Source organism: Dermacentor andersoni, chromosome 9, assembly GCF_023375885.2.
Source record: "Dermacentor andersoni chromosome 9, qqDerAnde1_hic_scaffold, whole genome shotgun sequence".
NCBI lineage: Eukaryota > Metazoa > Arthropoda > Arachnida > Ixodida > Ixodidae > Dermacentor > Dermacentor andersoni.
Window position 1 is genome coordinate 117304391 of NC_092822.1, and position 27215 is coordinate 117331605.

Sequence of the window (27215 nt, forward strand, 5' to 3'; positions counted from 1 at the left end):
AGTGCGAGTGCACGCGCGCCCACTACGCACACGGACAGCGCGCTTACACACGCACAGACGCGGGGATGCGCGCACGCGCCCACGTCTTCACAAACAAAATGCAGGTGCGCGCTTCTTCAAAACTGCAAGCCCACAGACACACGTGCGCACACGCACCTTAGGTACAGGGCTTTGTCGAGGGAACGAGACACGCTCTTGCGCACCGAGTGGGTGCGTTGCACTTGACGGGGAATTCCCTTCCCGAGGAGCTCGCCGTCGTGTCTGCGACTGGCAGGGGAAGCTCTACTCGATGCGCGTTCAAATGCGAACGACGACCAGTGCTCCAATAACGTCGGCACTGAACGACGCTCTCGCTCTAGTGCGCTCGGTGTTTTCGATCGCGTGCCAGCGACTCGCATCAACTCGGAAGTCACGAAAAGCACTTCACGGGGCCGTGCGACACCCTTCCGGCTTGGAGAAAGCTTTACTCCGAACAGCGGTTGGGAGTATAGGCATATATACCGAGAGGGATTGGGCGTGGCACTTGTCCCCCACTGTCACAAGTGGTGGGGTGGACGTTGGGGGAAGGGGGCAATGTAGGCCATTTACCCCCTTTCCACATTTGAAAGTGGACACTGTAGGCAACTGGCAAATCGAACAACGGCTGAGGCCAAGTATTCCTTTTTCCACAATAGGGCCCATGTAAGTATGTTATTTTTGTTTATCACGTATCGCCTGATTGGGCCGCTAGGATTGGGTGTGACACGCCTTGCGCGTTTACCTTGTAGAGGAGGCAGTCGCTGGGCAGTCCAAAATAAGTTTCACAAGTGCCCCGAGCGGCCAGTCGTGCGCCAGTTTTGCGTGTATTCGGGGGCTTGTTTCACCTTCGGAAAAAGTACTTTAATGTAGCACGTATTTGGCAACAGAAAGCTGTATCGGGGGTTTTCCATGTCGCTGTACAATTTTCTCATTGACACTTTTCGTCTAATTAGAATAAACTCAATTATTTAATTAGATAATTAAGACTAATTAGGCATTTAGGCGGAATGAGTATCGCCAAGCGACGGCGAAGATCATTACCTTGGTTCTGTCCAGCTACGTAGCATTCGCATATATTTACATATTGGTGCATGGTAGTTGGGGCACCCTACATAAGTGACTCATTGACATCTATTTTCTTGATCGTAACACACGAACAGTATTTTTCAGGCTGAATAACCTGCGGCATTATGTTAAATTACATAGCCGATTTGTTTCAAGGAACGTGAACGTTTGCTGGCCTCCGTTACAATTAGCCGCTTGAGTCTAAATGGCTAGCGATTGAACAGCGCCGACAGGAGGTCCGCCAGATGCTGGCCGGCAAACTGAAGGGGCTCGGCAGACACGGCCACATCGGGTGTTGATGCCAGGGAATCACTTAGTACAATTTTGATTCTTCACTGACTCTACTGCGAACGCATTTCCCTAGCCTCAACAGCAATTAAAGCGCTCCGCTTCATAGAAGACCCAGACTGCGAGAATCGAGGTGTTGGGTAACCACAATTTTGCGATGGAGGTATGTAGTAGTGGTGGGTTGTAGCAAACGGCGAGTTTAGCCTGGTGATCTAGGTTGGCAGTTGGTCCTGCTGAGCGTCTCTTGCAACGTTACGGCGATATGTCACCACATGTCCATCGAACGTCTTAAGAGTCGACAAGAATTGAAGCTTTTTGCGGGCTATAACTAAGCCTTCTGGGGAACGCAAGGTGTTGCAGGCACGAATGCGCAAGGTAATTTGCTTTTATTTTTATTTTTCAGTTCGTTAAGTGGAGCATCCTTTTCACCTCGGTATGATGTGCAAGACCCCAGTAACCGTTCAGTATCTCCAGTCTGATCGCATAAAGTGCAGGTGGGAAAATCGATGCGCCCGGTCTAATATAACCCTGTTGACGTATTAGGAAATCCTGCCTATAGGAAGTACCGTGTTCGTGCGTTACTACATGACCCTTCTCACTTTCTCACTCGCTTCTGACAAATATTTAGGTATCCTACTAACACATGATTTGCCATGGTCGAAACACATTGATGTCACCTGTAACAAAGCTCTTAAAAGACTAGGTTACTTATATCGTACGCTGCGTCTTGTTCCTCAAGAAACTAAACTTTACATATAAAACCCTCATTCGCCCCATCCTCGAATATGGCTGCGTTGTATGGAACCCATACAAGCACTGTGACGTCAGAAAACAAGAATCAGTGCAAAAAAAGGCAGTGCGTTTTGTTGGTAAGAGATATGACAAGGACTTTTCGCCATCTAACTCTGTTCTCCTGCTTGGTTTCACTCCTCTCGCAGAGCGTCAGAAGCTTGTATGCCTAAAATCCCTTCACACGTTAATCAATTCTCCTCGCCTCGCCTTTCCTCTCTTTATAACTATTTGACTTTTGCCACACCCTCATGTACGAGGAGTCACCATGCTCTAAATATCTCAACCTTTTTTGCCCGCACTAATTCCTTTAAACACAAATTTTTTTCATCAACAATTAAAGTATTGAATTCATTACCGGGTAACATCCGTTCACTACCACTGAAACAATTCACGCAAGCTTGATTATAAATGCTGCATGTTTGTTGTTCATCCCACTCCTGCAATAGTATCATAGAGGCTGCAGTATGTATAAATAAATAAAATGAATAAATAAATCTGGTGAGATGACTCCCTCAGCGAGTTACTCCCACTTTTCCGTATCAAGTATCCGTGTTTCTATCCTCCTTAGCGGGCCTTTCCCGGAGATAGCGCAATCTGACAATGCGGCCCGCTGGCGACGGTAGTGGAGGCAAACATTTAAGCAGTTCCTCCTCCTCACGCGTGGGGTGACGAGGTAGAGTGGTGCCGTGCGCAGCGACGCCGTCTCCCCAACTCGCTCAGGAAGACATCGTCGACTTCTGCTACAAGTTGAATCGCCTTCAAGTCTTCGTTGTTTCGTTTTAATAGGGACGCACAAGCGCAAAGCGCACGGAATTTCGCGGCACATCTCTCAGCCAGCGGCTGTGCGTGGGCCTCAATCTGCGCCGCGAGTGGAGCCTAAGCCGAAGACGGCCAATCGCAGTCGAGTCGCGGCCAGGGGTCCTACGGGCACCGGACTCGTTGCCACGGTTCAGTTGCGCGCCGTCCGCTGCCGCCACTCGCTCTCGAAGCCGCCGAGCTCTTCGTACGGGATGTTGACCAGCCGCTCGGTCTTCTCCTCCACGCCCGTGAACTCGTTGCGGCTCTTCTCGCTCACATGCGACCTGACCGCGCACAAGAAGCGTTGAGACGTCATGAAAAAAAGAAAAGCGCGCTCGTTGTTCAATTGCCTCTCAGCAGATGGCACGCCGAGAAGGAAGAGACATTCGATAGGAAGACAACAAAATTTTTTGTGGCGAGTTTTGTAACGGGATCGAGGCAAGATGCAATTGCTCGGGTTTCTCTCTTTTTTTTTTTTTTTTTTTTTTCAAATCCAGCCTCCGGCTTCTCTTTCGATGGCGCGCAGCCTATACGGTATGCGCTTTGAAATTTTCGTGTCAATGTGTGACGTAATTCAATATAATATGTGGCGTTCGCGAGGAACTGAGGCTTCATATCCTGCCGTATGTAAACAAATAAAAAGAAATTGGCAGACTGAACTGTAGTTGACGTCTACGTGTAATGCGAAACATTCGTGAGTTGTAGGAAACGGTTCTATAGATAATGTAAATGTGTAGCAAACGGTTGTGTAAGGATTACATGTTGTAGTGTTTGTTTTTATAATAAAAAAAGGTTTTAAGTGCAAGATATAAGATTGAAAGCAAAGTAAAATCCAGCGTTACATAGCCCGTGGTGCCAGAGGAACTTAACCATGTCGCCCCTGTGGCACATGATTTTAGACGGCTCTACGGCCGGGATTGAGAAGGGCGCCAGACATCCCCCACCCACCCTCGAAGAAGTGGCGGCACTCGGAGAATAATGTTTCATAATAAAAAAGAAAACAAGACACAAAATACCAATACGTGCTGCTGGGCTAGTTGGTTTATGATATCAGGGGCCCTATAACGTAAAGCTATTCCAAACATTTCTATTACAATTCTGCAATCAGAACTCTGCGATGGGCCAAAAACTTTTTTGGACCACCCCCACTTCACCTGTCTGTCGCTCGACGTCACGAAAACCACGATAGCTCCCCATCTGATATGATGTCTACACGCGGATTATGCATGGTTTGACCGAACAAAAGAAAAATAGTCATTTCTGATTCGGTGCCTTTTCGCCATTAGCCGTCGGCTATTGGTCAAAAGTTTTCGGGCTTCACCCACTTCACCTGCCCGTTACGCCATGTCACAAAACTGCGAAAACTCACCGCGTCATAGTGACGTGTACGCCTTAAAGATGCATTAATATGCCCAAGAAAACCAAATTTTTATCTGAATAGCCACAAACTATCCCGTTCCGAAAGGAATAAAATATGACTGCCACCGATCCCTCAGGCACCGCCTATTCGCACGTGCGGGAGAGCATAGGTTTATTTGCGTATAATAAAGCTTTTTGCGCGGCCCTGTAACATTTTCGAGCACTTTCGGCACGTTTACGACCTCGCTCTGCCAGCTCTTCTTTGCTGAGACGGATCGCTGCCACTAAGACGGATCGTCGTAGTGGCATTCTTAACCTTCCGTTACATGCCGCAGCGATTTTCGACCAGCCACCTCAAGCTAAGTAAGGGTAAGCGGACCAATTGCAGACGCCGGTACCACCCTCTTCATCCGGTTACCGATTTTCAGCGCACTGGCTCGGCCCCATCAAATCCCGCTCCACTTGAACGTGCTCCTCGCCTCTTGTGAACCAATTAGATAAGACAAGACGCTCAGTATAGACAATGTTACTCGTTTTTCAAGCAAACAAAAGGGACCTCCTATAAACGAGAAGAGCGTTTGATTGGTCTGTTCAGATAACCCGACGGGTCACTGACCGATGCTTGCGTCGGCGGTTACGCAAATTTGACGTCAGGAGATCGGAATAAAAACATATTGGAATAGTTCTACGTTATAGGGTCCCAGCTTAAAATAGCGCAAGAAAAATGCGATGAAAGAAAAACAATAAAATTTTCCGTCTGTACACATTTAAAGGGACGGACTGACAACTGGCTAGAATGTGTTAAGACATTGACAAAAATGAAAAGACTGCGATATATAGTGATGAAATTGAGTACGTTCTTCGCGATTAAGGTAGGCATTACAACTTCTAAATTAGCAAATAAATACACAAGAACCAGTGAGTGTTGCGAACTGGCTGTGGCACTTCATATGTAGTGTATATGAGATGACTGTACCTAAGTTGGCTGTGATTAAGTAGCGCATACTTATTGCTTGCGATTGCACTTCGTGTATTAGTAGTCGTTTGCGATTTATTCTATAGGCGTATTACGAAGTAAGAAAAGGTTCGCGCTACGTAACGAGCGGCGTACGCATCCCTCAGCGCATGGCATGCACATGAGTGCTGCTGTATGCGCGCGAATCTCTGAGCCCGAATGTGAGCTAGAATGCTTCATTCCAGCTCGCCCAGGTATTCGAGAGGCGACATTCTAGGCAAATCGAAAGCGCATGCGTGGCTGGGGCAACACGCTCGACAACGTGTCGGGTGTAAAAGCGCCGTTTCGCTTCCGAGAAATGATCTTGGCTTGACTAAAAAAAACACCCTTGACTTATTAATGCCAAACGTTGCTGGACAAGAAACCGCTAAAGCACGTAGCTGTTATTGTAGAAATAATTTAACACTTGGAAAATATGAATCGCAGGAAGATCGGTTTGATAAACACGATAATACTTTCTCGCAGCTACGGCAGCACTTTCGTCGTCTGCCTCCCACCAATGCCGGCGTATAATCGCTATCGCGCTCACATAACACTGTTTCCAGCTTGCTTCAAGTGAACGACTACTGGAGATCGAAAAATTCGGACATAAAATGTTCCACGGTATTTTACGCATTATCACTGCACGATTGAACACACTGACCGGTACGCTTTCCATCGCACTACAAAAATGGGTACCGTAAAAATTGGTTGTCAGTCCCTTTAACGATGATAGTAAGTGCTCACAAGATTTCTGTTGGAGCAACTGTCCGTCCGTATACAAACACATACAGTTGCTCCCGTTTGAACAAGTCCTCGGTGAAACGCATTCGATCACTGCGTCGAGCGATCGCTCTTCATCGGGACGTACGCGAACCCTACATATGTAATAGACGTGATAAAAGCAATGACTCCTGCAAAACCGCACTCAGCCAAGAAACGAGAAAACACTCGAAAAAGGAGTTAGGTAAGAAAAACGCGTTTGCGCCTTCGCGAGCATTCTTCGATTGAGTTGAAGGGCAATGCCACCACAAATACTAACTGTATAGCCAGTTAAAGAAACAAGATGGCAGTCGCGAATGTTTCTAGAACAAAACTGGCATTCGTTCACTAGAAGGTCGCCAGCGAGCATTTCCATGACGTCAGCTAGGAGAAATAAGTGTTTTTTGTCATATTTCTGTCTAGTCTGCTCCACCATTTTTTGTATGTCCAGTGCATTCTGAAACCAATACAAATGCTAATAACTAATTTCAGGAGCTGTTCTTTAAAAGGAAAATGCGACAGAACCCATCTCCCGATGACTGTCGACGGTAATGCGTTTAGCATTGGATCAAAATATAGAGACGCAATGTATTGCCATCATCGGAACGAGTTAAGTATGAGGCGCGTACTGCAGCGGGACTCCTCTTTCACGCTTCCCTAGCAACACAGGGCGCCATCTAGCGCCCCCACCGCGCAGCCTGCTCGTGACCTCCGAAATGCACAACGTGTGGGTGCACGCGAATCCCTGAGAAACGTGACATGCGGGAACCTGGCTCCCCTCTCGCGCTTCTTTTTTTTGAGCACGCTGCGCCATCTAGCGGCACTGCCGCGAAGTCCGCGCGTGGCCTGCGAGACTAGAAGCGTGGCGCACCGGTACCAGCGAACGCTGAGGATTGTTCCCTCGCTTCCTTCGAATATGGGAGGTGGCGGGTTCGAACACCTTGAGGTGCATATTGCGATCCCACTACCGGTGAAACCGTGGTTACGTGCAGCTGTAGTTGGCGTCTCTGCGTGAAGCGCGTAATCAGCCGCACGGCGAATTAGCCCAGGAGGTAGTTGATAATTCGAAAACTCCCTCCCTCGCTTGGCTGCACACTCAGTGGCACAAGCTTAAAGCTCAGTGGCACAAGTTGGCGAGAGTTTCATTAAGGAGTGGCACATACCCAGTGAATTTAGGGGGCAGCTCGCGAAAGCGTTGGCGTGAAAGACGTTATTAAAAAAAAAACATTAACAAAACGAGAACAAGGTAAAAGAGGAAGCCAACGTTTCGACAAGTGGACTTGCCTTTTTTAAGGCGACGTATGCCTTCCTCGGCACGGTATATATAGGTAGGCTTCTTCTAAAGGGGAGAAGGTGCAAGGCGGGTGTGCGAGACAACGACCGAGGGTGTGCTAGCGGTGAAGGTGTAGAATTGAAAATAAAGGGGTGCTATTCAAAGTCGGTGAGAGACTGTGCGCTAGCGCCGTGTGTCAGCCGAACGTGTTTTTTTTTGTCGTGGAAGGGGGGATATTCTTAAAGGAAGCAGGTAAAAGTGAGATAAAGTGCAGCGCAGTAACTGTCTCTCATTAGAGGACACCTCAAGCGCGCTGCAAAAGGGGGGAGGGAATGATAGGGGTAGAGATAGTGTCGTGGAAGGGACCTGGACCTGGACAATGACGGGAGGCGGGGGTTTATGTGCTCCGCAGGAGGTTAGCGGGTTATCGTCTCTCTGAAAGAGAGAATAAGAGAAGCACCAGAAAATGGTTCCCGTTAAAAAAAAAAAATACCTAAATGGAGTTATCATATAAACAAAATAAAAAAAATACAAAATAAATAAAGAGATGGAAGAAAAAGAAACTCAAGCTACCCAGTAAAATATATATGTGTGCCGATGCCCATAGCTTGAAATTTCGCATACCGAATAGATAGCTCCCTTTGAAACGTTTATGCCTATTGCTTGCAATGTCTTGAACTTAAGGGTTCGGTATGATTCTCTGTATTTTCTGTTTCGCGCAAAACGGAAATTTGACTGTAGGCTGTAGAGTTCAAGTTCACCAAAGTTATGACTTGGTTGGTTGAAAAAGCTCGGCGACGTCATTGGGAAGGTTTTTAGCTGTATTAGCACGATGTCCATTTAAACTGAAGTTCATTGATTGTGCCGTTTCACCTATATATTGTTCGTTACAGAAGGAACATTCAAACATATAAATCACATCGGAACTAGTGCAAGTAAAGCTAGTTTTCACTTCGTGTGTATAACTATTGCAGTGCTTGTGATTTTAATGTCACTTTGACGGCCCCTGCAGGTTTTGCACATGGGGCGACATGCTTTTATTACGGGGGAGTGATGTTGGCTGACATTTGCGTGCACTAACGTGTCCTTAAAATTTCTGTCGCGGTGATAGGTTACCCTTGTTCTCGTTTTGCTCATCGTCTAGAATTTCCATCTCCCGCTTTCCCCGTGTTTTCCGTTAATTAAAGAAACGTCACACATTTGTTCCGCGGCCTGCTAATGCATCGGGTTGCTGTCCTTGAGGAACCCTTGTGACGTAGATTCGATTGCGCTAAGGATCGGATAAATTTAACGGATCTTTTTTGTCGTTGTAGAGCAGCACATTCCCAGTGGCACACACCTAGCTACTCAAGTCGGTGTCAAATTCTTTCGTTGAAGAGTGTCACACCCGTACTGCCACATACCCAGGCACCTAAGCTGGCATCGAAGGAGATCATTGGAGACTAGCAAAGACCGAGTCGCACATACCCAGTACTTCAAGTTGGCGTCAAAGAGTTTCTTCGAACCGCAGTACCTACCCAGTACCGCCTCCATAGGGACTCATGTGGGCCTGATAGAGGTTCATTGAAGTGCGGTGCGTATGTACACGTTGCCACATACTCAGTGACCCAATTTGGTCCAACGGTTGGTTTCAAACCCTGTCTCCTCAGCACAGCAACCCGATGCGTTACCAATTCGGCCGCTGACTACCAGTGGCCCAGGTAGGTGGAAAGATGGTTGGATAGAAGCACGCATAACTACAAATATAGATAGACCCTTGAAATCGCGTGAAGTATGCGAAGAATGCTAACGCATTAATAACGTCTCAAGCCACAAGCAGGGAAATTATACAAATTTATGTATACTAATATTCGTTGTTCGCACGGTAACTGAACGACCATGGCGCCCGCGAATCCTATATAGTAAATCTTTGTAGGAAGCGATATGCCATAAAGCGTGGCCTCCGAGATTGGGCGCGCGCGCCCAATCCCGAAGGTTTTGTTTAGATTGTGGCGGATAGGGAGGCAAAGAAGGAATTGCCGAGAGTGTGCAAAGGGAAAGGCTGCCCTGCGTACCGGTCCCCGATGTGGCGCCCCACACTCAGCTGCCGAACACCGGTACGGCTGTCCTCGTAGGTGTTGATAGTCTCCATGGTGCCGTTGGTCATCTCGCGGGAGAACGTCGCGGCACGCACCACCTGTGTACATTATACATAAGGCATGGAGGAGCAAATGCTTTATGCCAGCCGGCCCGAGAAGTACACGCGAGGGCCATGTTGCGTTGGCCATCGTCATACGCGTTCGACAACGCAAATATTGCGCAACTCTTTTTGTTACACTGAGTGAAGTGTATAAGGAGGAGACTTGTGCGTAACGAATTGCACGTAATAGCTTACCTGTAACCAATTACGAACCAAAGCCACGTCGTGACTTTGATTCGCACGAGGTTTCTCACCGCTATCGAGGAGGGGCTTCACGTAGCGGCTTTGTTGCTGCTTCTGCGCGCGCGAATGCGCCGAAATGTACATTTACAAGCGCTTTGCGTGATAATAAACCAGTTGCAGTGAGCGCTTTGTGGTGACGTTACACTGTCAGTTCCCGTCGATTTACCGTGCGCTGTGATCAAATAGTCAGGGCTAGTCAGACCGGAAGCCGCGTATGGTTTGCGTACAGTGCGGCACCGCATAACAGAAGAAGCCCGCTATGTTCTTGCCGCTTAGTTCGCGTTGAAGTGAGAGGCAGCACGAAGGTCAATTTTCTCGCCGCTGCTGTCGCGCTTCCTCACGCCAGCGTTTTGACAGCGAGTGACCGCGGTCATCGAGTGTGATGTGTTCGTGTTTGTTTGCGCGCGCGTGACACCATGCTTGTTAATTTAGTTAGTAAGCGAGTGTTTACAAATGTATAGGGCCGATAAAACTGCTATCCTTATCGAATATCTCTCTAATAATTTACTATCCCAATCGATGCTTCGCCGAGCGAAACTTCACCTTTTCTTTCTGGCCGTCCTCGGTTCTTTTGCGAGTGTATATTCTTTGGAACGGGGTCTAGTTTCATCCCGGGCACATCAACTCGTGGAGGTAATATCAACAAAATTGGGCATAAATTACCGGTTTCGTGTCTAAGCCAGGTCAGCATTCGTCTAACCTGAAAATGTTATATTACTTTTCGTATTTGCATCGGATTACAGATACCTATTCTGTCTCCTAATGGGTTAAAGAGGCCGATTGCTTTTATTTTATGGTTGGGTGCGAACTCCCACAGCAAGCCCAGCACATTTTCTAATTATGATGTCTATTTTTCTTGTTTTTCTTTTGGCGTTGCGTATTGGCTGTGGTGGCGCATGGTAGATATAGTGAATTTAAGAAATACGGTCTTCTATAACCTTGTGTACCTCGTCCTCTTTGACTCCTCTCCTATGCCTAGTTATCATACGCAGCACAGCAAGGATCTGCTGAAGCTGTACGGTCAGCTTCTGCACCCATGTCGCTGCTTTGCCATTGTCCCTCAGAAACAAAAGATTGACTCACCATCCCGGCTCTGCGAAAGTATATGCCCAGCGAAGCTGTTGAAAACCACCACAACTGCAATGCTTTATGGCTTTAGAGTAATGGCAGTATTGTTATATTAGAGTGATGGGAGTAATGGTAAATTTGGCAGCACGCCGCCGCCCATAGCAGTGCTACAACAACATTGAAATCAGTTGCTAGGCCGGCTATTTTATATACCAAAGGCTAGGGACGTCGCTCCCCACGTCGCAATCTGTCGTCCCCATGGCAGCTTGCGCTACAGTAATCTCTACCGGGAAACACGTGCGGGGAGCGCTACGTGCTTCGCGTTGTTATCATCAGGAGCGCCTTATCATCAACTATGTGGTTCAGATGCTTATTTTGAGCTTATTGTTTATTGAAGCGTATGCCGTTTTGTATTTTGTACGCGTGTTTCCAAAAAATGTATGCTATGTTCGCTTCCCTTTGCTGAGTGCTTGTAGATTCTGCTTACGAGGTTATGAGCCATTGCATTTTTGCTTGCTTACTGCAGTATGAGCCATTGATTAGTCACAGCTTGTAGCCTCTGCCTTAATGTGGTATGAGCCAATGCTCTGCCTTGCAGTGCCGTCGGGATCGGCCCACCACTGTTTTCTGTCGACGTTAAAGCCACGAAACAATCCCGGGATCCTCGCCATAGACCGCTTCGCTGTAAATAACGAGGACTCCTATGATATTCTTGCGGGGTAAATGTACGTCTTTCATTCAAAGTCGTATTAGGTTGTTATATTGTTTGCCTCACTTCACTAATGACGATACATTCTGATTTTGAAGGGGAACATTCCTGCTCTAGTGTTTCGGCCTACTCACATATGATATCAAGTCCACTTTGAACAATGTGTTCCTGCCATCCTGGTAATCTTCGACTGTACCTAATCATTATGTCGTCAGCGTGCAGGTTATGTGCTATAGGCCTCGTGTTTTTTATGCGGGAAGCTTCGTCATCGCAAAGTTAAATAACTTTGGTGAGCGAACCGAATCTTGAGGTGTTCCCCGCGTTATTGCGTATAGCTAGGTGACACACATGCATCAAGTTTCACTTTGACCGTCCTTTCATGAGGAAACCTTTATTGAGGCTTCCTAGAATTGAGCGGCAGGAGACACATCAAACGCAGGTTGCATATCCGCTCCTACAATTCTTCTTAGCTGAGATGTACATGGTAAATCATATACCTGGTTTTTCATCCTTAGCACAGCGTCGTGAGTAATCGCATACCATCTGAAGCCTATCATTGTCTCGGAAAAAGTTGAAGGCTTGCCATTTCCCTAGACGTTCTAAAATCATCATCTCCATTTTTTTCGACACGAGCGGTAAAAGACGTGCATGCATGCACGTCTGCATGATGTGCCATGACTCCGAAATCATATATTCTGCAGGTTGATTTCTCCATCTAAGGAAGTTGTTTTACTGCTGCGAGCTTCCATTGTTTTGGAATGACTACTCCTTTCCAAGCTATGTTTATATGATCCACCAGAGCGTCCTGATAATTATATGGTAGGTTTCTCAGCACTGCGCACGCTATTCCATCTGTACCGTGTTTCTTTCTGAGCTCTGCATGGCGGCATGCAATTCACGAAAGGAAAAGGCGAGTTGATGCCTCGGGTGTTGTCGCTTGAGATAAGTATAATGTATCCATGTCGGAGCAGCATGTGTCGTCGACATCATATGCAGATCGGAGCACTGAAACATTGAGTGGCACTTCCTCGCCGCCTCCATGGGAGTTAACGGACGGATAGATGCTCGTATGCGTGCACCTCGCAAGGCTGCTAGGGTTCATTCAATTTTCCCCGTGAGCGTCGGATGGTCCATACATCACTCAACTTGAAAGGGTAGCTTTCAGACGAGTCCTGTATATGCAGAAATTTCTGACTGGAAGAGCAGACTCAAGCCCGCTTTTGTTCGGGCTCGTGCGAACGTCCTGATAGCCGTGACGACTGTCTGCTGAAGGGACGCGCAAACATGATCAGCGTGAAAGGACAGGTAGTGAGACAGGCCCTTTTTTGGCTTTTTGTTTTCCAGTGTCAACTGTTTAACAAGTTAGTGTCTCAATTTTTTTTACCAAACGAGAAACATTTGAACTGACGTTTAAAGCGCTCGCGTGTGTGGCTAGAATATTCAAAACAAGTTTTACGCCATTCGCTACCGCTGGCAAACTATGGGCATCTAACAAAATAGTAAAACGTTTGTCAAACGCGATTGAATGCATCTAAGTTCGCACCCTTCCTCACTGCACACGCAAGTCGTTTGGCATCTTACAGCAGCATGTAAAAGAGTCAGTAATGCAGATATAAGTGCAATTTGAGTGTTCGAATGGATGGAGCCTTGACGTTGTAATTCGAATCTCCGTAGGAAAAAAATATTTTCAGAGGTTGTGACACGCCAGCCTGTTGTAGTTGTACTACACATGTCGTCAGAATTTGGCTTTTTGATTGGACAATCTGTTCAGATTCGGGAGGTCAGAAGCGGCGTGTCGCGAAATCGCGACAACCGGTTAGACTCGTATACCGGCTGTGCGGCGTCCCTCCTTCCTTCACCTCCGCACACTGCTCGGTGCGCAGAAGCAATTTGCGTAAGTAATCCGCGCTTGTACGTAGTGAGTGTAAACTTCGCTGCGTACAGTGGGCATTCTGCATCCTGCGGTAAAGGCAGTGGCGAATTTCTGAACGTGTGTTGCGTACAATAACGTAGCCAGCCTTTTTAACAGACTTCTTCGCGAAACATTAGCTAACATTCCACAATCGCGAGACACAAAAGTTGGGTGATGTCACACTCGTTTGGCGCCCGCTGCGCCAAAGTTTATAGATCAGCCCACGAAAAGGTCACGAGTGCAGACCCCACTGTGTCACTCACAGTGCGTACAGGCTTTAGTCAGCGGCAAGAATATACCGTTATTGAACGCCATCCTCCTTCGCCTAGGATGGATGAGGGGCATGCGCGCCCCTGTGCTATCATGTTATGTCATAGAAAACGACAGTAAAGATCTGGCCTTGGTACGTCGCTCCTGGGCAGGCATCCTGTCACGAAACGCACTAGCCTATTTTGCTAACGGCCAGGCCACACACTAATAGGCTGCTCGTCCAGCACCGATAGCCGCGCGTGCTGCGGCTGCATTTGAAAACAGGGTGGTGCACTGCTTTCGTCGACAGCTACCCCCTTGATTCCCGATGTCCGTTTGGATCAGTTCCACGTTAAATGTCCTTCTTATATCGCTGCAGTGTGCCATGCGCGGGCTTTCCGTGTGCGCCAATCGATCATATACATCTTCTGGCCAAGAATTACTTCGATCGTTGATATGTAGAATTTCGAGATGAGTGGTCGGTTTTACTTATAGGCTGTAACTCAAAGCGTGAGCTAATACCGAGAAGTGACAGCAAGACTTGGGGCACTTCGTTCTTTACGGCCATTTCTAAGAAGATGTGCATGTGATGCATGCGAGGAGCTGGGAGAGCTGCATCGTCCTCTCCTTGTGCTTCTGGCCGCAACGCGCCGTCAGTGCGGAACGGGGTTCCTGCGCTCACGTGTTTCACAAAATCTCTCGCGATATCACTTGCGGCCTAGAGCGCTCGTAAGCCGGTTAGGCATTGCCAGACTTGTACATGTCACAGAAAGAAAGTAACCGATGCCAATTACAATTTATTCATGCAAATTTTCATAGATTACAGTTACGAATAATTGCCCCACGAAAGTAATTGAGCAATTATACAATAGTAATCGATTCCTCCTACGTTACTTTACTCCGAACTTTTGTAAGCATTGCACAGATAGAGTAAAGAGAACGAGCTGCCCTAGTACTTTCAGTGCGTCCTCTGCAGCTATTCATACAATGCTTTGGAGCTCTGGCGTAATGCCATTTCAAACTTTTTTCTATTCCGTTTCTGCAATCTGCCCTCCATGATTGGTCAACATTTTTTTCGGGCCTCCCCCGCTTCGCTTGTCTGTCACACAGCGTCAGGAAAACCGCGACAGTTCCTCTTCTGATGTGGCATGTATACGCTGATTATGCATTCTTAGACATAACAAAAGAAAAATAATTATTTCCGATTCAGCGTTTTTTCACCATAAGTCCTCCGCGAACGGTGAAAAGTTTTCGGGCTGCGCCCTCTTCTCCTGTGTGTCACGCGATGTCACAAAACCTCGAATATTCACCGCGTCAAAGTTACGTGTATATGCAGTAAAGACGCATTAATATACCGAAAAAACGGGAAATTTTTTTTTTTGCAAGAGCCGGAGATTGCCCCGTTCCGAAATGAATGGAAGATGGCTGCCCGCCGATCGCCCCGCTATTGGGAGCGGCCGGAGAGAATGGATATATTTGCGTATTATAAAAATTTTTGCGTGGTACTAAGACGTTGTGGAGCCGTATCAGCGTACTTACGACATCGCTATTTCAAATTTTATTAGCTTAGGATGCGTTCTAGCTGCGTTTTAGCCCTGCCGTTGCACACCGCCCCGATTTTCTACGAGACACCAAAACCTGAAGAAGAAGAAACGAGTCAATCACAGACGCTGGTCCACCCTCTTCATCCGTTACCAGTACTTTCACTGTGCTAGCTATGTCCGACCTAAACCTTCTCCACATCTGCATGCTCCGCACCTCTGGTCAGCCAATCATATAAGGCAAACCTGTCAAGATAGGCAATGTTATCTGCTTTGAAGGCAAAGCGACCTATAAACGGGGAGAGCGTTTCATTGGCCTGTTCAAGCGACGCTGCGGGTCACCGCCCGATGCTTGCGTCGGCAGTTACGAAAATTTGACATCCAGAGATTGGAATAAAAACAGATTGGAGTAGTTTTAGATTGTAGGGCCCCTTATCTGCACTAACACTTGCATTTCGAGAATTCATTAGTGACCGTTCCTCGTTTATTGCTTTGAAGACATGAGCAGCGACACTGAAAGCTTGCTCGAGGAGGAAAAGGTGGGAAAAGACAGGGAGGTTAGCCAGTTCGCTCGACGTGCGCGCTGGGCGGTTTTATAACGTATCTTGAGCGCAAGATTGTGGTTGTTCCGCATCTGGGTGCTCTACGAAGCGTGGAGCTTCACTGTTGCTGGGGCTTGGAGAATACTCACTGGTTAGGCCAAAGAAAAGCTGCCGGAATCGCTGCTATATGTGATTTTCTGGCTATGCTATAGCTTCTTAAGTGGCCTTTGCTATCGAGCCATACCAGCACCTGTTAAATTTATCAGCCAACTTCTGACGGAGCGTTAAGATGAGAAAACAAAACAGATACTGGGCCCACGAATTTGCCAGTCTGAACGCGCTCTTCGGCAAGGCAAGGCCTCAGACGATCTCCGTTGTTCCATAGTAGCTTTCGCCAAATTCAAGTTTTCGAGGCTGCGTCGTTTGTTGCCGCTTGTCTCGTCAATGAAGTAATTGATGACATGTAATTAGTTACTGAAGAAAGTAATGACATTACAGTGAGTCACCGCGTAAACAAAGTAATCGTTAAATCACAAAATTAGCATAAATTTTATGGTAAAAACAGTTATTTACACGTAAATCGTTACGTACAAGTCTGGACGTTGCCCTAGCCGCAGGAAGCAGGGCTACATATCTGCTGCGATTGAACAGCTCTCGCTTTTATTCACGGGCGCGTTAACGCTCCATGTCGCTTGCTGCGACCAACCAGAAAGGCTTTGCGCGTTGCAACACGAGGAAGCAAAGGGAAAGGCATATTTTCAAACTATTATGCGCTTCTCCTATGCCAACTTGGGAAGTCAGCAACACGCAATCAGCTAAGTATAGGGAGTACCGACTAGTTTACTACTCACAAGGGGCTTATATAGCGTTGGCGTCGATGCCCACGGCAACTTTCGTAGTGTCATTCTCAAGGGAGGATATTCTGTAAATGTCCACCTAGTGGACATTTCATCTACTGCTGAACCACTGATTAACTGGGGGCGCCTACCTACGCGTACCCAAGCCCAGCCGATCAGAACATCAGCGGCAGGCGAAGTGCACATGTCCACTAGGTGAGCACTAACAGTGTACCCCTCCTGGCGGAAACACAACGCTCAAAACGCATCCTCATAACTCTGTCCACGTGATGGATTCCTCGAATGAGCATTTTAAGGCACCTGTATGTTACTGCCCAAGTGGCTGCGAGATGTCATTTGGCGCGGTCGTTTAACACCGGATGCTGTCACTCTAAGATATTTTCTGTAGTGGCGTTGCAACTGACATCTTGCGGAAATTGTCGGTGTTCTTTTGGTGCTCTTACTGCTCCCAGACGCTTACAAGCATCCAGCAGAAGGGTTCTGCCTCTAGCTTACGTGAACAGCGACTCCGAATCTGCATATACTGTGAAGCAAAGTATTGGAGCGACTGGCCGAGGCTGGCCATCAGAAGCGTTGAGCGACGTGTACGCTCTCGAGGTTCGGCTGCCTACCTCGGGGTGGCCGCCACTGGTGGTGCTCCTCTGCTGCACCACGGACCGAGTGGAGCTGCCCCTCTCCGAGGTGCAGGTCACCACCGTCTTGGCGCTGCCCGAACTCTCCACCTGCGCATTCGTTTCACTCGCGCTCTGGAGGCGATCTTGGCCCGACAACTGAGAAACCACCAACAATGTACGTCATCACGAGGCGAGAGCTGGACGGATTTTGCCAGTTCTTGGCCCCTCCTGAACGGCCTCTTAACGGTCTCTCCCTGGACGTGACTTCGCTGCGGACAATGCGAATCAGAAGACACGTAGAAGGTTTTAAACGGACATCTTCCAGTTGCAATGGTTCTTCGTTTTGAACAAATAGATTCACACATTAGTACACATAGTCGCAGTAAGGACTATCTTTTCACCTTTCTGAGAACATTGTGTCGCCTGGGAATCTCTTGCAGTATACTCCGATAGATAATAATCTAATGTGAAGTTCATCTGTAGCAACTTGTTGCCGCACCTGTATATACGTATGGATATATCCACATCACTGGCGACCCGTGTGAATGATAAAAGCTTTGAGCTTTATTGCACTAGTCGTGTCTGCGCTAATTTTGCGAGCGGTGTTACGCACAACCAATAGCTCATTGTGCGCGTTCTCGGAGTGCGTACAGAACACTTCTCGCAGTTTTTTATGCTTAAACAATTTATGCATTCGCCTATCGCAAATAACTAGCGAAACTGAGTGAAACTATTAAACGTGCGTGAGTGAAACTACTATTAAACCAACCGGCTACAATTGGCAAATGGCAGCCCTTAACATAAAGTAATTAATAAAAAGATAGTTAGCGAATTCTTGTTACTTATTTTTATTTTAAATTTGAATTTCTCGTGAAATTTTTGTCCGTCTCTGAGTAATCTAACTGAATGACCAGAATTATGGTATCTACAACAGGGGAGTTTTAAAGGCTTTGTATGGTCTCAACCCGCTGTGGTTGCTCAGTGCCTATGGTGTTAGACGGCTGAGCACAAGGACACGGGATCGAATCCCGCCCACGGCGGCCGCATTTCGATGGGAGCTAAATGCGAAAACACCCGTGTACTTAGAGTTAGGTGCTCGTTAAAGAACCCCATGTAGTCCAAATTTCCGGAGTCCCCCACTACGGCGTGCCTCATAATCAGAAAGTGGTTTCGGCACGTAAAACCCCATAACTTTTTTGTATGGTCTAAAAAAAGAACAGCTGGTACAAAATGCGGTTATTATGCAAGTATGGAGTTCCTACATAAACCACTTGTAACCACCTGCCTCATATTATTTTCACCGCACTTGAATATCTGGAATGAAAGGATTACATTGTAGAGCTTGACAATTTCGTTGAGCCTTTACCGGGCCATGGTGCGCTCTTGTTTATTTGTGATGACCATGTTGTCTTGCACAGTTGCAACTGATTGTGATCAAGTGCGCGAGAGTATATATTCATACCTTTTTGTAATAAACAGCAGTTGGAAGTATGCGCTTGTCCTTGTCGCCTTTTTAGTGTCCCGTGTTCACACTTGCGCTAGTCATTTCAGCATGGAATGCCAATTAGCCCGGTCTCACACTCTGCTTCGTTGATTAAATATACAATAATTGAATAGCGGCTTAGTCACGGTTAATTTTACCACTTTGTTAGTTGGTTCAATCACGCAAGAATGTTAGCTTTGCGTGTCATGCAAAAACGCTTGTGCGCACCTGAAGATATCTCTTGAAGTAACTTGCCTTTCCAAGGAGTAAGACATCCAGTAAAAACGTTATTATTGTTCATAACACACCGAAAAATATAGCAAATAAGGCTGCCTGGTTGCAATCACACAGAATAGAACGGAAACGAAATTGAGGACCCATTCCACTCTGTGAAGGTTGATGACCAGCGAAGCTGTAGTACATAGCACAGGGTTAGACAACCGTACATATATTTATTTTCACCACTTGGTAATCGTAACGAATACTGTGATATACATTGATTGGTTCGGCTACAACCTCGGACATATTCTTGGCCAAAGTTACATCTATACACGACGGTTGTTGAGTAGTTGGTTGACTTGGATTGGTGTGGCACTTCAAACCAAACTCTTCTAGCACAAACTGAGTGAACCATTTCGTGTCTCGTTTTGAGATGCCCACACTGAAGTCTCCAACAATGATCACAGGGGTGGTGTCACCGCGGCTAACCCACGCAAATTGCGTGCTCACTAAATTCTCGATAACTTGGTTGGCTGGATATATATACACATTGGAAATTCCGCCTTTCGTTTGTATGGCACAGACATCACCACAGTTGGTGGCACTGTCCTCTAGCTAGTCAAGAACGCATGGTTGTACGTAAATTTTGTCCTTTTGCGTATATGGCAACGCTTTCTGTTCGTGCGTCCATGTGCTGTTCACAAACGGTTTCAGAGTAGCCACCGACTTGAAACAATACATCTTGATTTATTGATTTGATTTATTATTATCATAATTCACTACTATTGTAAGGGACGGAGTGCTTGAAGTCTGCTTCATCTCCGCCGCGGATTGCCGAGATCCGTCCATGCTCATTCTTTTTATTGTTGACGCACAAACACGAACAATACATGGAACCATAGCCACATCCAGCTTCGCGTTGAAGAAAAATACGGCTTTTTTAAACGCGTAGTCGCGTAACATTTCGAACTTTCGTTTTATTAAAATTAGCCTATATTCTAACTTACACGAGTCGTCCTTTCTTTGTCAAATATTGTCGAGGATAAATAGCGCGATACACAGGACAGTGAGGAAGACGAAACAGCACGAGCGCTCTCTGTCCTGTGTATCCTGCGTGTCGCTGTTTTATTCTCGGCAATGCTACATCGACTGGCTTAGGCCTCTACACCACTGAAACGTAAACATTATATGCACAGAAGTCAACACAGATTTGTAGAAATGCAGGAGTTGCGTGGTAACGAAACACCAGCAAAACAAAGGGTCCTTTGTAAAGACTGGCGACGCTTCCCAGACCCCCTCAACATCCTGTAGATCTGCTTGATGCAGGTAAAACTACTGCTTAGTGAGCAAGAAAACTGTACACTACAAATGTGAGCAAGTGCGTTGGACCAACAGAGTTTGTTGCTGGGCCAGTTTGTTCATGCCAATAAATGAATACCGGTAAGCGCAGTCTCAAAACGGGATAAGACACTGACGCAGGGGACATCCGCCACTCACAACTGTTGCTAGAAGCGCTTGTCCCGCGCGTCGGTGTTTTATCCCGTTTTGGAGAATGCGCTTACCGGCACTCAATTATAAGCTTGTTGGACATCACCAATGTTTATTAGTATTTTAAAACGACATACCTTGAAGAACATGGCGGTAAAAGCAAAATGCTAATCGTAAATTAGGAATCAAGCCTCTTTTTAGAGCGCAGCTCTGCACCGTTCTTGGGGTGAGCGTCGGCGACGGCGGCAGCGTAAGGGAGGAAACGAGCAGAACATCGAAATATGAAAGACAACGCGGAGCGACAGATGAAGGACCAGAGCCTCGAACAGCGGACACCAGTCAAAGCGGCTCCTTCGATGACGTGCGCGCGGGAAACTGGTTTGATGATAATGATGATGATGATGATGGTTATTATCTAAAGAATGGAAAGATGCTCGATTCCGCAACGCGCCAGCGAGCACGGTGAAGCGTTGTCAAGCGAGAGCAAGTGGGAAGTGAAAGACGATAGAGAAAAAGGAAGGATGTGGCCTAATAGACTTCACTATGCGCGGCAGGTCGTAGTCATCAGTAATGTGGCCAGTGTTGTAGCGGGCGCTTACAGGGTGTCTATTCCAGTGGAATTTATGAACTCCAGCAGGCTTCGCAGCGCAGGTAGCCGGGGACACACCGGGAACAGCAGGTCAGTCTCGCCGTGGTGTCTGTAAGTGTTGGTCACTACGCAGCGTTCATGCGCCAAGTATGTGCAAGCACAGAGAAGGTGCTCCAGAGTCTCGGGGTCCCCGCACCTCTTGCAGGCAGGTGACGTGGCGCGGCCCTCGGCGTACAGCCGGGCCGCAGTCCAGGTGCAGCCAGTCCGCAAGCGCAGGAACGTGCAACGGTCTCTTCTGGAGAGGCCGTTCTCTGGAAGCGGCTTGGGGGCCCTGCCATAGAAACTAGCTTCATGCGGACTCACCCGATTGCTCGATGCGTACTCGTATGGTATCAGCGGGACCACTCATTTCGTGCTATCGTCTGCTCGCGTGAGCTCTCGCTCGCACTTGTTTGGCTTGCTTGGTTCGATCTCGTTCATGCTTGTTTAGATTGTCATGGTTTGCGATTGTTTTTCACTCCTGGCGTATTTTTGCCATCACCGTCGCCGTGGTGTTCCCTATAAAGTCCAAAGTCGATAACACCGCTGCCGCCCGTCGTGTGCTGTATGTGCGAGTGAAAGCACGCGACGGAAGCCGAGGATCGCGGCTCAATCTGGCGCCCGCGAAGGAGAAGGCGGAGAGCAAACGCGCAGTCTCACCTTGAGCGAAAGGCTGGGGGAGGATGGGAGGGAGGGAGGGGGAATCGGCGTTGTGCTACGGCAGCAACTGCGCATTTCGCTACCAGGAGCAAGCGGGACTGACGATCGCGGCTCAATCTCGCGCGCCTCATATGGAGGAAAGCGGGGAGTCAGTGCAGGAGGGAGAGGAGGGCGGCTTCGACTCTGCCGACAAGCGCGTACTTTGCACGGCCGTGTGCGCTGGCGTGCTTCGTATCTTGAAAGGGATTTGCAGAAGGCTCATACCATGGTGCGCACTGTGTTCTCGCCGCTCTTGCATTGAAGTGAAGTGACGAAGGTCACTTCGCTCGCTACTGCTGCCGTGCTTGCTCACACCATCGTTTTGACAGCGGGTGTCTGCGCTCGTTGAGTCGTATATGTTCATCTTTGCTTCTGCGCGCTGACACTGTGCTTGTTAATTCAGTTGGTAAGCGAATGTTTCCAACTTTATACGGCCGATAAAACTACTATACTTACTTCGTATAGCTAGCTGCGTAGTAATTTGCTATTCCAATCCACCATTCGCCTTTCGGGAGAAACAGTTTTTTTTTTATCTGATTGTGTGCGCGGCGCGAGTTGTATAGTAATTTCTGGAAGCCAAGTGGCACCAGCGACTACACTGGAACTTTCGACGAGTAATGCATAAAAGCGGACACGATTGACTCGCAGATCAAATTTTCGACGATTGCCGACTCTGCTACATCTCCCTCAAATTCCTTGCCTCAATACATCGCGAAATGAAAACACGCATAGAGCTGCGCTCAAGTTTCGCATTAGGGAGTATCGTAATCATCGGCGGATTTTTCTGGACGGTACTCCAGAAGGTCAATTTAATTAGCTAAATAATAAATTATTTGAATAAAGCGCGTCAATTATTTGGAATAAAGTTCTGTTTATTTTAGGCTCATGTAGGGCATCACTTATGCTTAATAATTCATTTTCTCTTATATTTATTTGAAGTTTGAAATGCTTTATTTAGATACAAAAGTATAGATATCTAGTACAGAAAAAGGTTCCATAGTGTAAACACTGTAGGAGGACCTTTTACGTTAAAGTGTTAAAAATGTTAAATGTTATGCTAAAATGTACTATTGTTTAAAAAAAAGAAATCCTACTTAACAGCAAAAAAGCAGTGGACTATAAAAGTACAAAAATACAAATACACATTGAGATAAAGCAATAATACAACGGAAAATATGAAACGATAGGGTAAAGGCACAAGCTGAAGTTGGAAACGACGCAAACAGTATTCCAAACAACAAAGTTGAAGTTGTATTTAAAAGACATATTGTATAAATGGCGATATAGTTTAACCATGAAATTGCGAGGCTGATATCTGAATGACGATATAGAAAAGGCACACTCAATATTATAATACAAAAAAATTCCAACGTTTCATTACCACAGATGCTACCCTTTGAGAACCATATTTAGTTCATACCTTGGGGAATATAAAATTGCATTTGGAGGAAAGGCGCATAATATTTCAATTAGAATTAATTATTGTACGTTGCTCAAATACACCACTGGCTGTCAAACTAGCCCTCCGGCCAATATGTTTGCATAACCCTGATTTAGACCAGCATCAAGATAGCTGTACTTAGGCTAGATAAACACGTATTCACTATTCAGACTTCCATCAATAACAAGGCTGTGCCAGGACATTTTACTGCCCAGATCGAAATTGGGAGCCGCGTTATTCACTCGGCAATACCTTCTAAAATAGGCTGTAACAACAACCGCTCCTGTCACTTGCAAATCCAGAACCCGCTTTCCACGTTCTATTGGAGTGCCCGGAACATACGCACAAACGCAAAGCATTTGACCAGAGCAGATGATTTCGGGGTTCCGGAGGGAGAGAGCGGGCGCACGTTTTGCATCAAGAACGTCCCTGGCGTTTTGCTTCTCTTTTACTGCGATAGCAATTATATGGACACTCCCGGCGCATTTTTGTCGCCGTCGTCGCCGTGATGTTCCGTATAAAGCCGAAGGGCGATAGCACCGTCGCCGCGCGCCGTATGCTGTATGTTCGAGTGAAAGCACACGAGGGGAGCCGACGATCGCGGCTCAATCTGGCGCGCGCGAGGAAAAAAAGCAGAGAGCAAACGCGCCGTCTTCCGTCGCGCGAGAGGCCGGCGGGATGAGAGGGAGGGAGGGGGGGGGGGCGGTGTTGGGCTCTGGCAGGAACTGCGTATTTCGCGACCGGGCGCAAGGGGAACTGACGATCGCGGCTTTATCTCGCGCGCCATATATAGACGCGCGCGTCTATTCTTCTATGCAGACGACAACGTAGATAGGGACATTAACGGATTTCGTCTAGTGGGTCAGTGGGATTCGGCGAGGACGAAGAAGACGTGTCTCTGGCCTGTTTTGTATTTGAACAAGTTGTCCTACGGTTCTTGAACGTCTCCCTGTCTACAGTCCGCGTTGTACTGCGACACTGGTGGAGGTGCGGTGTACTGACCGCGCCTGATGCTCGGGAGTCCTTCTGGGAGTCGTTCCTCTAGCCCGGACGCTTTATCACCAGTTTGAACACCCGTGCATCGCTTTAGTCGTCGACTGCTAGGCCTTGCCCCGGAGTTCTCCCCTCTTCAACCACCTCTCTCTAGGAGTTCCACACATCTCGCAAAGGCCGAAACCAGCCCAAGCACCCCAAAGCAGCCGGTTTTCCAGTCCACAGCAAGTAACCGTTCTGCATCCTCTGGTTCCCGATCGCTATCGTGGAGCAGTCTTCGAAGACATTGAAGAGTGGCTTGACAAATATGAACGCGTCGCACAGATTAATCAGTCGACTGAGCAGCAAAGCTCTCCCACGTCTATTTCGCCCTCGACGACAGCGGCCGTACTTGGTACGAAAACCGCGAAGCTAGCCTAACGACATGGAATGACTTTCGTCAGAAAATCACAGATACTTTTGCGAGTGCCGACCGATGCGACCGTGCCCAGCAGATGATGGAGCTACGCGTACAACAACCTAATGAGTTGGTAACAATGTTCGCCGAGAACATGGCCCGCCTCTTTTGTAGAGCCGACCCGAGCATGACTGACGAAAGAAAGTTACGCTACCTCATGCGAGGTGTAAAAGAGCAGTTATTCGCGGGACTTGTGCGGAATCCACCAGTCACCGTCACTGACTTTATCAAAGAGGCTACGGCTATTGAGCGGGCCCTTCATCAGAGATGCAGACAGTACAATCGACTGTCCACCAGCACCACAATCAATTCCGCCGCACTGACTGGCGAGTATCAGAGCCCCTTGCGAGAACTGATCAGAGAACTCGCCAGAGAATAAATTCAAAAGATTCTGACACCGACAGTGGAGAGACCCGTAGCTTCAATCGCCGGAGTGGTGCGTGACAAAATCAGGCAGGTGTTACCGGCAGCCGATCTGCAAGATCACCAGCGTCCCATGACCTACGCAGCCGCTTTCCGATGTCCACCACCCGTTACAACCACACCGCCGCACCACCAGCCTCCGACAGTCGCTCCTTGGTCGCCGCCGCAAGAGGGGGCTTCGAGGCGCGCACCCGTCACGCAGCTACAGTCATACCACCAGCCGCCGTTCACAGCGCCTTGTCCAACGCCGCAAAACGATGCTACGGGACGGTCGCAATTTCGGAGAACCGACGCATGGCGCACCGTTGATAGGCGCCCACTCTGTTTTCACTGCGGAGGCGACAGCCACATTTCGCGTCATTGCTGGCATCGCGACACATCATTTCGACCTTTTCGTCCATGGTCCTATGGTCGACGTGCAACTGACGACTCCATGCTACGCCGCGACGAAACTGCTTTTCAGGGACCTCCAATAGCGCAATCGAATGACGAATCTGTGCCGCATGTTCAGTCCGATTTCGGCCGTCGGTCGCGCTCCCCAACCCCTCCACGTCAGATGCCTTCCCCTACTGGACGTACTTTTGCTGACCTCCGAGAACGAAGGTCGCCCAGACCACGCCGGGGAAACTGAAGGCGGCGACCTCTGGGGGTAAGGTTGCAGGCCCAGCGCAAGACAATAAAAAGCCCCCGACACTCTCGCCGCAGAACGACGTGAAGCCGATAAACCCCGACATCGAAGAAATTGTGAGCGCCGACATTGATGTTTTGGTGGATGGACAGCCGGTGACAGCGTTAGTCGACACTGGTGCCGACTTCTCTATAATGAGTCAGGAACTCGTCCTCCGTCTGAAGAAAGTAAAGATGCCATGGACGGGACCCCACATAAGGACGGCAGGCGGGCAATTACTGATGCCTATTGGAAGATGTACTGCTAGAATTAGCATCTGGGATTCTTCTTTCGTGGCCACTTTCATCGTTCTTCCTGTGTGCTGCAAGCATTTCATTATTGGAATGGATTTCCTTAAAGAATAAGGCGCCGTAATTAACATTCCGGACCGCATGGTGACGTTTTGTAAGAGCCCTGGTTTAGTCCATTGCTTATCGCCGCAACGCAACTCCTTTCGTCTAGCAGAAGACGACGTCGTCATCCCACCTCGATCATGCACCCTTGTTACGGTAGCATGTGACACACCGTTTCATTGCGAGGGAGTTGCCGACCAAATAACCACTTTGTTGCTTACTCACGGTATCTCGGTCGCACGAGGAATCCTAAATGTCACCGACGGGCGCACTAACTTGTTACTAACCAATTTTAGCACAGAGCGACGGTACCTTCCAAAGGGTAGGGCTGTGGCTTATTTTGATGGCGTTGCGGATGTTCGAGGCTGCTGTTCGCTACTCGAAGAAGCACCTACGCAAGGCCCAGCTTCTGCACTCGACGTCAGCACTGCTTTGTCGCAGCACGAACGAGAGCGGCTTCTCACGCTATTGTCGAAGTTCAATGACTGCTTTGCGTCGACGTCCAGCGTCAGACGGACGCCTCTAACGAAGCATCGGATAATTACAGAGGATACGGCAAGACCAATTCACCAAAATCCTTATCGTGTGGCTCCCAGAGAACGTGAAGCCATACAACACCAAGTGACAAAAATGCTGGAAGACGACGTGATTCAACCATCAACGAGTCCTTGGGCATCTCCTGTAGTTCTAGTTAAGAAAAAAGACGGCAGCTTGCGTTTCTGCGTGGACTACCGAAAACTAAATCAAGTGACAAAGAAAGACGTGTACCCGCTTCCCCGTATAGATGATCCACTCGACAGGCTTCGTCACGCGCGTTACTTCTCTTCAATGGACTTAAAAAGCGGATATTGGCAAATCGAGGTAGATCCGAGAGACCGTGAAAAAACTGCTTTTGTGACGCCAGACGGCCTATACGAATTTAAAGTCTTGCCTTTCGGCTTGTGCTCTGCCCCTGCTACATTCCAACGCCTCATGGACACTGTGCTTTTGGGTCTGAAGTGGAAAACCTGCTTAGTGTACCTGGACGACGTCATAGTGTTCTCCGCAACTTTTGAAGAACACCTCCAACGGCTTGAAGCGGTTCTGCAGTCCATCCGGTCC

General features: G+C 47.9%; 1 protein-coding gene across 2 annotated transcripts in view; it reads right to left on the reverse strand.

Annotated features, from left to right (window-relative positions):
- Window positions 1-2926: 2926 nt before the first annotated feature.
- Window positions 2927-27215, reverse strand: part of LOC126529569 (myeloid leukemia factor 2-like) — a 30765-nt gene continuing 6476 nt past the window's right edge. For both annotated transcript variants that reach the window (XM_055069880.2, XM_055069881.2), the window contains exons 2-4: window positions 17261-17371; window positions 9404-9525; window positions 2927-3245 (exon numbers count right to left, since the gene is read on the reverse strand). In XM_055069880.2, coding sequence (XP_054925855.1) covers window positions 3113-3245; window positions 9404-9525; window positions 17261-17371 — 366 coding nt within the window. In that variant the 3' untranslated portion in view covers window positions 2927-3112. The remainder of the gene's footprint in view (window positions 3246-9403; window positions 9526-17260; window positions 17372-27215) is intronic.